This window comes from Rhinoraja longicauda, chromosome 43 (assembly GCF_053455715.1).
Source record: "Rhinoraja longicauda isolate Sanriku21f chromosome 43, sRhiLon1.1, whole genome shotgun sequence".
NCBI classification, from domain to species: Eukaryota; Metazoa; Chordata; class Chondrichthyes; order Rajiformes; family Arhynchobatidae; genus Rhinoraja; species Rhinoraja longicauda.
In genome coordinates this window covers 5595934-5609584 of record NC_135995.1, presented here as the reverse complement: position 1 = coordinate 5609584, position 13651 = coordinate 5595934, and the positions used below count along the sequence as shown (strand labels likewise).

Sequence of the window (13651 nt, the reverse complement as noted above, 5' to 3'; positions counted from 1 at the left end):
TGGGGCAGATGCTACCTATCCTTGCCCCTGAGTATCCCAAATTCCGCACTAGGTAGTATTCTACCCCCCCCCCCCCCCCTCCTTACAGCTGGTCTTGGCCCTAAAGGTATAACATGCGTCAGGTGCATCGGAATAATAGGTAAAAGACCTTATGATTTGCCCACCATACCTGATGGGGCGGTAACATTTATGACAGCTGTCCTTGCATTTACTTACAGTGGCAACCATCATGAGCACCAGTGCCACGCACTGCATTGTAATCTTCCAGTTCAATCGTTCTTTCTCAAAGATCAGAGTCAGTGGTTTCCTCCCTTGCCTTACTGTCCAGTCCTCCTCAGCTGGAGGTTCCACTGGTCCCTTTATTCGCGCTGCGTGTGTCCACCCTTTCTCTTTCGTCCGCACTGCCGTCTCCGTGGTCAACAATACCAAATACGGACCAGTCCAACGGGGTTGCAACTTCTCCTCCTTCCACGATTTCACAAGAACCCAGTCTCCCGCCTTCACAGAATGGATTGGAAAGTCGAGAGGGGGACTCTGTGCCAGCAGCCCCTTGGTTTTTAATTCTGTAATAGAACGAGATACTGCCAATAGATAGTTCCTTAAGAAAACATCACTTCCCTCTAAGGTGGGTATTCCTTCTATCTTTCCCAAATAAGGTAACCCAAACAACATTTTGTAGGGGGATACTGCTATATCCTTTCGTGGGGCGGTTCGAATTCTAAGCAAGGCTATCGGCAAGCACATAGTCCAAGGTAGTCTCCTCCATTAGTTTGGTAATTTGTGTCTTTAGGGTGCCATTCATCCTCTCCACCATTCCCGAACTCTGCGGGTGCCAGGGAGTATGCAACTTCCATTTTATCCCCAGGGCATCACAAATGAGCAAATGGGCTTTTGATGCGAAATGGGTTCCTCGATCTGAATCGAGAGATTCGATGATTCCATACCGCGGGATTATTTGTTCCAATAGAATTTTGGCTACCACCTGTGAAGTGGCATTTACTGTGGGAAATGCTTCCACCCAACGAGTAAAGTGATCCACTACCACCAGGAGGTATTTCCATTTCTGCACCCTAGGGAGTTCAGTAAAATCTACCTGTACTCTCTGGAATGGTCTGATGGCTAACTGTTGACCTCCTCCCGGTATTGCCCTCATCACTTTCTTATTTATCTTCTGACAGATGACACAGCTTGAGACTGCTTGTTTAGCCAGAGTATATATTCCCCTACAAGCATACGTACGTAAAAGGGTATCACATAATGCCTGAGCCCCCCAGTGTGACTGGGAATGTAATCTCCCCAATAATTCTCTGATAATCTCCTTATTTAGCAGTTGCTTCCCATCCGGCGTCCACCACCGTCCATCTTTTGCTATTTTTGCTCCCAACTCATTCATCCTACCTATCTCGAATTCGGAAAACACGGGTATCTTCTCCATCCCTTCCCTGAGAGGTATCAGAGACATCATCTTTACTGTCCCCTATAAAGCCTCCCATTTTGCCATTTCGTCCGCGGCTCTGTTTCCCCGGGCCTCTAGAGAATTTCCCTTCTGGTGTCCCGCCACATGTACTACTGCTATTTGCTCTGGCTTTGCTAATGATTCCAAGGTTTTTTCAATCAACTGTTCATGTGCTAACTCCTTTCCTCTCGCTGTTATCTTTCCCCTTTCCTTCCAAATCTTTCCAAAGGTATGCACCACCCCAAAAGCATATTTCGAATCATAGAAACATAGAAAATAGGTGCAGGAGTAGGCCATTCGGCCCTTCGAGCCTGCACCGCCATTCAATATGATCATGGCTGATCATCCAACTCAGTATCCCGTACCTGCCTTCTCTCCATACCCCCCTGATCCCTTTAGCTACAAGGGCCACATCTAACTCCCTCTTAAATATAGCCAATGAACTGGCCTCAACTACCTTCTGTGGCAGAGAATTCCACAGATTCTCCACTCGCTGTGTGGAAAAAAACGTTCTCATCTCGGTCCTAAAAGACTTCCCCCTTATCAGTATATATGGTGCCTTCTTGGACTTCGAGTAACTCCAATGCCCGCATCAGGGCATAGAGCTCACAGGACTGGGCTGACCAGCTCCCAGGTAATCGTCCAGCCTCTATTTCACTTAATGTATTCCCGTCAATTATGGCGTATCCACTGTGTCTTTTCCCATCTATGCACCAAGATGACCCATCTATAAACCATCGACCTCCCTCAGCCAGAGGCTGCTCCCCCAGGTCCTCCCTACTCTTGGTCTCTAATTCTATTATTTCGCTACAATCATGTTCTGGATTTTCTCTCTTTTTCTTTTTCTTCGGGCGGGTACAAAAACTGAGATGGGTTGAAGTTTTTGTCCGTAATTAGGGTCAAATCATCCTTTTCCATCAGGATAGCTTCATACTTTAATATCCTTGAGACTTCTGTGCCAATATTGTTCTCACCGTATGTGGGGTGGAGACCACCAAAACCCCCCCAAAGGTCAATTTCCTGCTCTCCTCTACTAGGACCGCTGTGGCTGCCACTGCCTGTATACATTCAGGCCATCCTCGTGACACTGGGTCCAATATTTTTGATAAGAATGCCACAGGCTGCCGGCTTCCCCCCCTCCTCTGAGTCAATACCCCGAGGGCTATCCCATCCTCCACATTTACAAACAGATGGTAGGGCTGGCCTATTGATGGCAGGGCTAAAACAGGAGCGGTTATCAAGCTATTCTTTAGCTGATGGAAATCCTGTTGTTCTTTCGGGTCCCATTCCACCTTATCTTTCTCATCTCCTAGCTTGTTATACAAGAACCGGACTTGTCTGGCATAGTCATCGATCCAGAGTCTACAGTACCCAATTAGCCCCAGAAATTTTCTGATTTCCTTTTTATTCCGAGGCATCGGCAAGCCTGTGATTCCTGTGATTCTTTCAGGATTTATTCTTCGCTTTCCCCCACTAATTAGGTGGCCCAGGTACTTCACCTCTTGTTCCACAAACTGGAGTTTATTCCTCGATACCCTTAGTCCCTTCTCTCCCAGGAAATTTAGTAATATTATAGTGGTATCCCGCACCTCCCCTTCTCCCTCTCCAGAGATCAGGAGGTCATCCACATACTGCAGGAGCTGGATCCGGGGGACACACGGGTATTCCTCTAACACCTGTTCCAAGATTTGACCGAACAGGTTTGGAGATTCAGTAAATCCCTGAGGAAGTACTTTCCAGCGATACTGTTGCTTTCTACCCGTTCCTGGGTTTTCCCATTCAAAAGCGAACAAGTCTCGGCTCCCCTCATCCAAGGGACAACTCCAGAATGCATCTTTTAGATCCACTACACTGAACCAATTGTGACTGGGGGGTATCCGTCCCATAATCGTGTTTGGGTTAGGGACCACTGGATACCTAGTCCGGACCACCTTATTTAGTTCTCGGAGGTCCTGTACCAGCTGGAATGTTCCGTCTGTCTTTCGTACGGGTAAGATAGGGGTATTATAAGGGGACATGCAACTTTCCAATACTCCCTCCTTCAATAGATTTTCAATGATTGGCTGGAGTCCCTTTCGGCCCTCGATGGAGATAGGGTATTGCCTGACTCGCACCACGTCATACCCTTCCCGGAGGGCTATCCGGAGGGGTGGTATCCTCAGCCCCCCTCTATTTCCTTCCCCAGCCCAGACCTGATCATTGATCCTCTCTGTTCATCATCTTCTTTTAGTTTATATAATTGGACCACTATCCGCCCTTCCACAGGTGCCGTTCCTATTGCCAACTGGATCTGCAGATCCCGTCCCATTAAGTTTACTCCAGCCTGTGGAACTAGAATCAAATCTTCCACCGCCTCCCTATTTTCGTATTTGACTTTTACTCCTTCTATCTCCGGGGCCGCCATCACTTTCCCTCCTACTCCAGAAATCTGCACATGCTCTTTCCCGGTCGCCATCCCTTCAGGTATTCTGGTCACACTTGATCTTTCAGCCCCCGAATCTACCATAAACACTGTGTCTTCTCCTTGGGGTCCGAGTTTTAAATTTACTAGGGGTTCCCGTTTGTGTCCTGTTAACCCCAAGGAGGGGAACCCCTGACCCCCCCTATTCCTCTTCCATCAGGGCATACGACTGAACCTCTCTCCTTAGTTTAGGGCACTCTCTTTTGAAATGTCCTTCCCCATTGCAGTGATAATACCTAGAAGGTCCTGTTCTCCATGCCCCATCGCGTCCTATATCTCTTCTCTCGCTTCCCATTCTTCCCCTTATTCCTCTTCCTCTTCCTCTTCCCCTATAGGTCTCTTTCCGTCTATCCCCTTCTCGGTCCTGCTCAACCACTTGCTTTACCGCCTGCATCATCATTTTGGCTTTCCCCTTCTGCCTTTCATATCATATCATATCATATATATACAGCGCGGAAACAGGCCTTTTCGGCCCACCAAGTCCGCGCCGCCCAGCGATCCCCGTACATTAACACTATCCTACACCCACTAGGGACAATTTTTTACATTTACCCAGCCAATTAACCTTCAAACCTCATCCCGCCGCACATATACTTTCTGTGCCTCTGTTAATAATAGATTTAATGGTTTCTCATTCCAATCCTCTATTTTTTCTAATTTCTTCCGGACATCGGGCAGGATTTGGTTACAAAATTCGCCCTCAAGAGTTGTTGCCCGGCGTCTGACTCCGGGTCAATCCCTGAATATTGCTGCATGTTCTTTCTTAACCTTCGTAGGAAGGTAGTGGGGGCCTCGTCCTTTGCCTGCTGGTTCTCAAATGCTCGCTCAAAATTTTGTCCCTTAGGCACGGCCTCCCTTATTCCTTTTATTATTATTTCCCGGAGTTCTCTCATGCTTTTCCGACCCTCTTCGGACTGCTTGTCCCAATTGGGCGAGGCAATCAGGTACTTCACGTTCCCCGCTACAGCTGGATGATGCCCGGATCACTCCCAAATTTTAATTCCGACCTGTCTAATCATTTGTCTTTCTGCAGAGTCGAACAGATTTCCCATAATGGACATCAGTTCGTCCCAGGTATATATATTTGGGCCCAAAAACTGGTCGAGTTGCTCTGCTAACCCCAAGGGATCTTCCAGCAAACCCTTCATATCCTTTTTTAAATTCCTAACCTCCGTACTGGTCAGGGGAACGTTTACAAATCCGAATCCCCCTCCTTGTCCGCCCATGGGGACCTCCCTCAAGGGATATGCAGTTGAAGTTTCACCCTTCCTTTCCTCTATTCGACGGGATCTACGGAGTTCTAGGGAAGGCAGATTCTCTGCCGCTCCCTGTCCTCCTCCACCTGACGTCTCCCCTCCGTCTTCCCTTGGTTGTTCGGGTATAGACCCGGAAAGGGGAGGCGGTGGGACCACGTATGGTGGTGGCAAATGTTCCAAGGGATCCCATTTGGGAACATTTGGTTCTTGTTTACCTGCCAATTCTAGTAAACGTACCTGAGGAACCCAACAGCCTACATAACAACTTTCCTCCAGATTGGGTAAAGCTTTTGAATTGACAAACACGTTTAATGCCTGCCGTACCCAATCCTCATCGGAGCCCAGTCATGGCCACCAGACTGAACTCCCTTTTATTGGTTCCTTTGGCCAATCAAAATAACAGAATTTAATCAGTCTCCTTATTTTTACCCCCTGTGCCTCCTTCTCCCCAGAGTTGTAACATTCGCCCCAACGGACTATCGGGCGGAATGAGGGGACCCTCTTCCCTTGGTCCCTTTTCCTTGGCACATTTTTTATCCCCTGGGTCATTATTCTTAACACAAGAATTACCCATCCTCCCTGTCCGACCTCTCCCTTCCGACAGAACCCAATCGCCCGAATAATATTTAATAGTCAATTTTCTTACCCGGGTCCTGTGCACAGAAATTGCTCGATTGATCCCTTCCTTTCTCCGGATTCCCTCTTGTTTCCACGAGTCTCTTGTCCGGATATCACTCGCTCAAACCGCTGATGGCAAGCAAGGAGATCAGGGACTGCTGAAATCAGCAGGGTGCACCTTCCCTTCCTTCCGCGCCTCCGCCAAGCGGCCAAAGTGGCGATCCCGGACGAGCCCCCAAGCTTGTGAGATGTAAACGTGAGTGCTCACAATCACAATCACTACTGGTCTTTATTGGGTCAATTGTTTAGCTTGCTAGATAGCCGTATAGGGACATTCGGCGAGTCCAGTATAAAACCCCTTACCTCGAGTAAACCCCTCGCCTCGACTAAACCCCTCGCCTCGACTAAACCCCTCCTCGACTGTGAGATGTAAATGTGAGTGCTCACAATCACGATGCCAGAGACAAAGTGGTGGAAATAAGACAAGTTTATTCACGAGTCTGCAGAGCCGGGTGCCTCTCCAAACCGAGACACACCGAGACAAAGACAGTGCCTTCTCTTTATACAGTACAACTTCGTTGAATCTCCCTCCCTTTTGCTGAATCCCCCTCCCCTTCGGGCTCCTTCCAATCAGAGCGCTGAGGTGCACAATCATCTGTACCGCCCCGGGTACCCCCCCCCCCCCCCCCCAGATCATACATTGTATGTGCATGGCAATTGGCAGTTCCCCGATCAGGGGCGTATTTGCAATATTCATTTACCTTATTGAGCAAGCGCAGTAGTTATCCACATGACCCTTAGTTACCTTCATGACCCATTTCAACCCATCCCTGCTGCTTAGACACTCTCCTAAATTTACGGCCCTTTGCCCAGCCTGCCTCTATCCCTGTACCACATTATCAGTGCCCCAACGAACTCGGTGGTAGTTCAATCACCCTGTCCCTGACGGTTTAATTGCCCTGTCCCTGGTAGAGTGGTAGTTCAACCATCCTGTCCCTGATGGTTTAATAGCCCTGTCCTTGGTTGAGTGGTAGTTCAATCGTCCTGTCCCTGGCGGTTTAATAGCCCTGTCCCTGGTAGAGTGGTAGTTCAATCGTCCTGTCCCTGGTGGTTTAATCATCCTGTGTCTCACATTGACCAAGCCCCTCGCCTCGACCAAACCCCTCGCCTCGACCAAACCCCTCGCCTCGACCAAACCCCTCGCCTCGACCAAACCCCTCGCCTCGACTAAACCCCACACCTCGACTAAACCCAGCCTCAACTAAACGTCACCTCACACCCAATCCTAGCCTCCACTAAACTTTACCTCAACCAAAGATACTAGAGGAACAAGGTTGACCAATCGACCATAAAAACCGTAGTACGTCATGACGCCATTTTAGTGGGCAGAAACTTGCAGAAATCATTTAAAAAGAAAAATAACAAAAATCTGTGAATTGATAGATGAGATATATTCTGCATTTTAATGGTATCATCACACACACTGTTCCCCCACAACACTGATTACACTGCGAGAGACAGAGCGAGCGGGGCGGGGGGGGATAGCAGGAGCAGCAGCATTTTCCCCGTTCCCAGGCTCCCGAGAGGACATTTATCCGGCATCTTCTGCCCACTCTCCATGTCAAAGCTCCCTGGGATAAATAGCGGGAGAGAGGCGGCGATTAGGTGTGAGGTGGAGTTTAGTGGTGAGGTGGAGTTTAGTGGTGAGGTTGAGTTTAGTGGTGAGGTGGAGTTTAGTGGTGAGGTGGGAGGTTTAGTTGAGGTAAAGTTTAGTCTTGCTCAGTTTAGTGAGGTGAGATTCAGTGAGTTTTGCGCATTAATGAAATTTAGTTAATTGAGATTTAGTTGAGGTAAGGTTTAGACGAGGTGAGGTTTAGTTGAGGTAAATTTTAGTCGTGAGGTGGGAGGTTTAGTTGAGGTGAGGTGGGGTTTAGCCAAGGCGGTTTAGTGAGGTGATGTTTAGTGAGGTAAAGTTTAGTGGAGGTGAGGGTTTTGTTGAGGTGTGGGGTTGAGTCAATGTGAGGTTTGGGTTGAGGTGAGGTTTAGTTGAGGTAAAGTTTAGTCTTGTGCAGTTTAGTGAGATGAGATTCAGTGAGTTTTGAGGTTTAGTGAAATTTAGTTAATTGAGATTTAGTTGAGGCGAGGTTTAGACGAGGTGAGGTTTAGTTGAGGTGAGGTGGGGTTTAGCCAAGGCGGTTTAGTGAGGTAGGGTTTAGTGAGGTTTGAGTTAAAGTTTAGTCGAGGGAAAAGTTTAGTCGAGGTGAGGTTTAGTCGAGGCGAGGTTTAAGAGTGAGAAGAAGATTAGTCGTGAGGTGTGAGGTTTAGTGGAGGTGAGGGGTTTAGGTGTGAGGTGAAATATAGTAGAGGATTTAGTCGAGGTGTCAGGTTTAGCCGAGGTGGGGTTTCGTCGAGGTGGGGTTTCGTCGAGGTGGGGTGTTGCCGAGGTGAGATTTAGTCGAGGTGAGGTGTGAAGTGAGTGGCTGAGCTCAGGAAGGGAGACCGAGGAGACAAGACCATGTCTGGGATGCAGGGCTCAGAGGTGAGACTCCAGGGAGCTTTGACTTGGAGAGTGGGCAGAAGATGCCAGATAAATGTCCTCTCGGGAGCCTGGGAACGGGGAAAATGCTGCTCCATCACAGATCATCACCACCCCCAGGAATTGGTGTCAATGAGGAATGGATGAGATCCATGGTCTCTGAAGTGGATCACTGACATTAATATTGATCTGGGAGGCCATTCAGACCATCTCCCTCATCCTTCTAGTTGTCGGTCTCCATCTGGCAACTTTCCCCAGCTGTGAGGAAAAAATATTAACCTGAAATATTCACTCCGTTTCTACCTCCACAGATGCTGCCTGGCTTGCTGATTATTATCTCGGGCAATTTTTTTTTTTTACAATAGTGTTTTTGCAGGAGCCGCTGTGTGCTTCTCCTGACTTCAGTGTGGGGGAAGTCCATGATTGTCACTGTCTTCATTGCCAGAAATGTAGACACTGATGTCTGTTGGCTGGAAGCTGCAATCTTGAATCTTGACAGGCAACATTTTGGGTCTGGACCTTTCAGGCAGATCATGCCAGACCTGCACTATAAATGCAGTTTCCTCTCTTACTGCGATATGGTTTATTACTTCTTGGAATCAATAATGTGTTGATCTTCCTGGAATGTAATTAACAGCTGATTTCTTTCAACCGTAGAAAAAAACTCACTATATTCTGAGTGAAGAAATATCGAATTTCTATCCTGAAGAAGTTACCCTTTAATTTTAAGTTGTGATTCTTTATCCTGGAATTGTCCTGTATTAAATTTTTTAAATGATATTTTCAAATCTGTTTTGGAATTAATATCTGATGATTACAGATTATGCACCAAAGTGAATCAGATACAATGTTTGTTTTTCCAGGATGCTGACAAGTTCAAAGACATTGCTGGCTATTTTTCCAAGGAAGAGTTTGAACAAATAAGTGACTGGGAGAAGCTCCGTTATAAGAACGTGAAGCGGAATTATGAAGCCATGCTTGCTGTTGGTTTGTACAAAATTTTGTCCACTTTTTTTTCCCTTTTTGCCCTTTTCTAATGATGCATGCTGACATGAATTTTTTTTCCCCACATGAAAACTAAATAGATCTGTGGTTTCTGAGACCAGGTCCTTGGTGAGATCCTTCCTTTTCACCATTTCACTCCACAGGTATACTTTGACAATATGTCTGAGGATATTGAACATTCCTGTTCTTTGATAACATAATTGCTGTTGGCTCTTCCTTGTGATCTTGGTCTCTGAAGTCATTGGCAGATTTTCCTTCAAGAAAGTGAGTTCACTTCAAGCATCCAGTCCAGACAGTGTTCATGGCTGAGTACGAAAAACCTGTGTCGAGTAACTACTTTGAGAATTCAGGAATATCCTCAACCTCTTGCATCTGTGGTCAAGGTTCCCACCTGATCCAACATTGGATCTATCGTTCCCATGTTTAAGAAGGCCACTGTGATCTACCTCACTGACTTCCATCTGGTAGCACTCAGATTCACGGTAATAAAGTGCCTACAGAGGTTGGCTAGGGTACAAATCCACTCTTGCCTCACAAATGTTAGACAGAGCTCTAGGGGATAGTGGAATCAAGGGATATGGGGAGAAGGCGGGCACAGGTTACTGATTGTAGATGATCAGCCATGATCACAATGAATGGCGGTGCTGGCTCGAAGGGCCAAATGGCCTCCTTCTGCATCTATTTTCTATGTTCTATGACTTGGATCCACTTCAGTTTGTGAACTGTCAAAGCTGGTCAAAAGTAGATGCCATCCCACTAGCTCTGCACTCTGCTGTAGACCACCGAGAATACATGTCAGGCAGCTATTCATCAACTACGGCTTGGCATTCAACACTATCATCCCCTCCAAATTACCAGTAAGGCCTAGTACCTGGTTCTCTGTGCCTTCCTTTGCAACTGGATGTGAGAGAGAGGGAAATTGGTTGAGTGGTGCTGCAACAATAACCTCTAGCTGAACTCTTAACAAACTTGTGCAGATGTACTGTAGAAAGTATCCTGACTGGTTGCATCATGGCCTGCTAAGGCAATCCAATGCAGAGGAATGCAAGAGGCTGCATGGTGTGGTGGACTCGACCCAGTCCATCACAGGCACACACCTCCCCACCATCAATAGCATCTACATGAGAACCCACCTCAAGAAGGCGGCATCGGTCATCAAGGTTCCCATTCATCCGGGCTGTTCTCTCATCTTGCTGCTACAATCAGGTAGGAGATACTGAAGCCTGAAGTCTCACCACCAGGATCAGGATCTGCTACTTTCTGACAACTGTATTCTTGAAACCATATGTGCAATCCTAATGCAACCGTGATTCTTATTGCACAACCATAGACTTTTCATAACAACGTAATTTGACTGATGTCTTGTAGAGTTGCACAGTCTTCTCGCAGCAGTCTTACAGAATTTCTACATAATTAGTTTTATGTATATCCGTCTCTAAACCTGTTATGCTTCTGCAAAGTAGCCTTTCATTGTATCTACATCGTACATGCATACAACAATAAACTTGACATAATTTGGAAAAATTGGGATCGGGATCAAACAAACCTGTGTCATCACTTGTGCATGCCAGAGACTGAGTTATTCCAACACTTTATCCTTGAAGTTCCTCTCTTAACATGTCACTGCTCCCTCAAGTACAGCACACTCCTGCAAAACATTTCCATAATGAGCCTTGGAAAATGGGAATATATTTCCATATGTCTGGAAAAACCCATTGGAGGAAAACACAGGCAGTGATTTCTGTTGTGTGAAGGAATGAGTAATTGAAGATACAGACTCCAATCTGAGACTAACTGTTTGGTCCACTGTGCAACAGTAATTCCTGCTCTCCTTAATGTCTCAGAGACAGGTACTACTTGCAACAGGCTCCACAAGTTTGTAGATGCTTAATCAAATGTGTCATTAATGACGCATCTATAAGTTTGCAGATGACACCGCTGTCTGGTCATGAACAATGAGGAGACAGAGTACAGGAAGGAGAAAGAGTACCTTGTAACTTAGTGTCAAATTAACAACATCCCCTTCAATGTCACAAGATGAAAAGCTAGTTCTCGACTTCAGGATAGAATACATGCCCCAATCATCATCAATAGTGCCAAAGTTCAAAGGATTCTTGGGCATAAGATTACCAACAATTCTTTGTGGACCAATCTCATTGAAACAACAGCCACTGTTCCCCACAGTTAACAGACTACTGAATGGTCTTTCGATAAGCTAGATACAGTCCCGATTCTCCAACCTAGTTCATTTTCTCTGGAACTGTTGCATGACAATACTGAGAAATATATTTTGCAGTCTGCCATCTTTCCCTTCACTCTACCTTTTCTACTTGTGATGTATTATGTGATTTGATTGGATAGCATGCAAGTTAAAGCTTTTCCCAGTATTGCAAACACGTGATAACAATAAACATAAATCAACTGCTCTCTTTGTAAAATTCTGCAAATTAATTGACAGGATTACGTAAACCATAGGCATTGGTTTCTCCCAGATGAACAAAGTGGCATCAAGGCTCCAGATCTTGCAGAATGCAGAAAATGCTTTATGGTTGCCCTTTGTGAAAATGTAACAGCATAATTAATTTGTGGGAATCCTTGATATGTGGCTGTTCAAGATGGAGGAGGACAACCTGGAAGGCCTTTTGACCTCTTCAGGAAATCAAAGAGTCTCAAAAATATCATGATCCCAACCTCATAAGCCATTCACTCATATAGACACCAGCAGCAGAATCTTTAGCTTACTCAAAGACCTAAAGAATCAGTTCTCTCAAAACTGACAGAGCTGGAATGGGAGTAGTGATCCTCTACACCAAGGGATTGCCAATAAACAAGGGATATCAATGTGGACATTGAAATATATCTCAACATCCCTGGAAGAGATCATCCACAACACCCAAGAAGCCTGGCACTCTTCATTCCAAAGTACACTGGTTTCTCCAACCTGAAATGCACTGTTTACTATCTCCATAATGCACTGGAGTCTTTGTGGTAAGACTTCTATAACAACATGTCCCAAACCTGCAGCCTCTACATCATAAAGGTTGAGGGCAATGGGTGCTTGGGAGCACCACAACCTCCACATTCTGCACCATGTCACACAAGGGGCACTTTAGAAAGAACAAGAAATGCCAGCTCTGCCTGTGATGCCCTCAATCTTTCAATTAATAAACAAATGTCTGAAAGATAATGTTTAGAATTAAATGTTGCGGTATCTGTTCCTGCCCTCATTTTTATGTGCACACACACTTTTTTAGTTAGTTTTTGAGATACAGTGCGGAAACAGGCCCTTTCGGCCCACTGGGTCCGCTCCGACCAGCGATCCCCGCATTAACACTATCCTATACACTTCTGGGAACAATTTATTTTTACATTTACCAAGCCAGTTAACCTACATACCTGTACATCTTTGGAGTGTGGGAGGAAACTGAAGATCTTGGAGAAAACCTACGCAGGTCACGGGGAGAACGTACAAATTCCGTACAGACACCACCTGTAGTCGGGATCGAACCCGAGTCTCCGGCGCTGCATTCGCTGTAAGGCAGCAACTTAACCGCTGTGCGCACTGGTCATTGGAAAATTTGAAAGGTCCCAAGGGAGAAACTCCTGCCTGATACATTAATGCCTTGCAAATTTATTGACTTTGCAAGGCATTAATATATCAGGCAGGAGTTAATAATAATATATCAGACAGGTTACGTGTGTCAAACCGTAAGATTTGTCTTATAATTTTTGATGAAATGAGTACACCCAGCAGACTTGTGATTAGTCCCAGATTATTGGCAGCAGGATATGTACAGTTTTGCTTTTAATGACTATTTCCTCCAGGAGAGATTCCTTACCAACATTCAAAAATTCCATCAGTAATTTCAAATTGAACTAACTTTACAATCAATACCAAAGCTTTATGTCATTCAGAAGATGGTGACCATGGATAGCACAACCCCAAAAACATTGGGGCACAGTTATGCTTTTTGATGTTGCAACTTGTCACAGTCCTGAAATCAGAAATTGGACAAAGGTCAATGTTCCCATTAATGAAGAGGTGGGTTGCCCTAGTTGTTCATTATTCAATCCATTTACTCAACCATGGCACAAAGTGTCACTGTGAGTACTGGCAGCTAGAATAAGCCATTACTTTAAACCTGGAGGAATGGAAAGAAGAATTCTGATTGATTTCACTTACCACAGGGACGAGTGGTCATTGCGATTTCTGACCTGGAAATATACACATTCTCATCCGTCATACTCTTCATGCTGGTTGATTTTTCTTTAACTCTGAAAAATAATTGTAAGGTTGTTTGCTGTCTTTGTCAAATAGA

The 13651-nt window shown here is 45.8% G+C and overlaps 1 protein-coding gene across 1 annotated transcript; it reads right to left on the bottom strand.

Annotated features, from left to right (window-relative positions):
* Positions 1 to 718: 718 nt before the first annotated feature.
* On the bottom strand, positions 719 to 13576 carry LOC144612197 (uncharacterized). The gene is made up of 4 exons (XM_078431755.1): positions 13516 to 13576; positions 4607 to 4884; positions 2951 to 3648; positions 719 to 1223 (listed from the first exon to the last, which is right to left on the bottom strand). Exons 1-4 carry the CDS (start codon positions 13574 to 13576, stop codon positions 719 to 721), a joined length of 1542 nt encoding a protein of 513 aa, XP_078287881.1.
* Between the last annotated feature and the right edge of the window lie 75 nt (positions 13577 to 13651).

Coding starts and splice junctions, on each gene's coding strand:
- LOC144612197 (XM_078431755.1), bottom strand. CDS start 13,576: ATGACGGATGAGAATGTGTATATTTCCAGGTCAGAAATCGCAATGACC. Junction 4,885..13,515: donor AATGACCACTCGTCCCTGTG/GTAAGTGAAATC, acceptor GGCATCATCCAG/CTGTAGCGGGGAACGTGAAG. Junction 1,224..2,950: donor TTTGTGGAACAAGAGGTGAA/GTACCTGGGCCA, acceptor GTATGCTTGTAG/GGGAATATATACTCTGGCTA.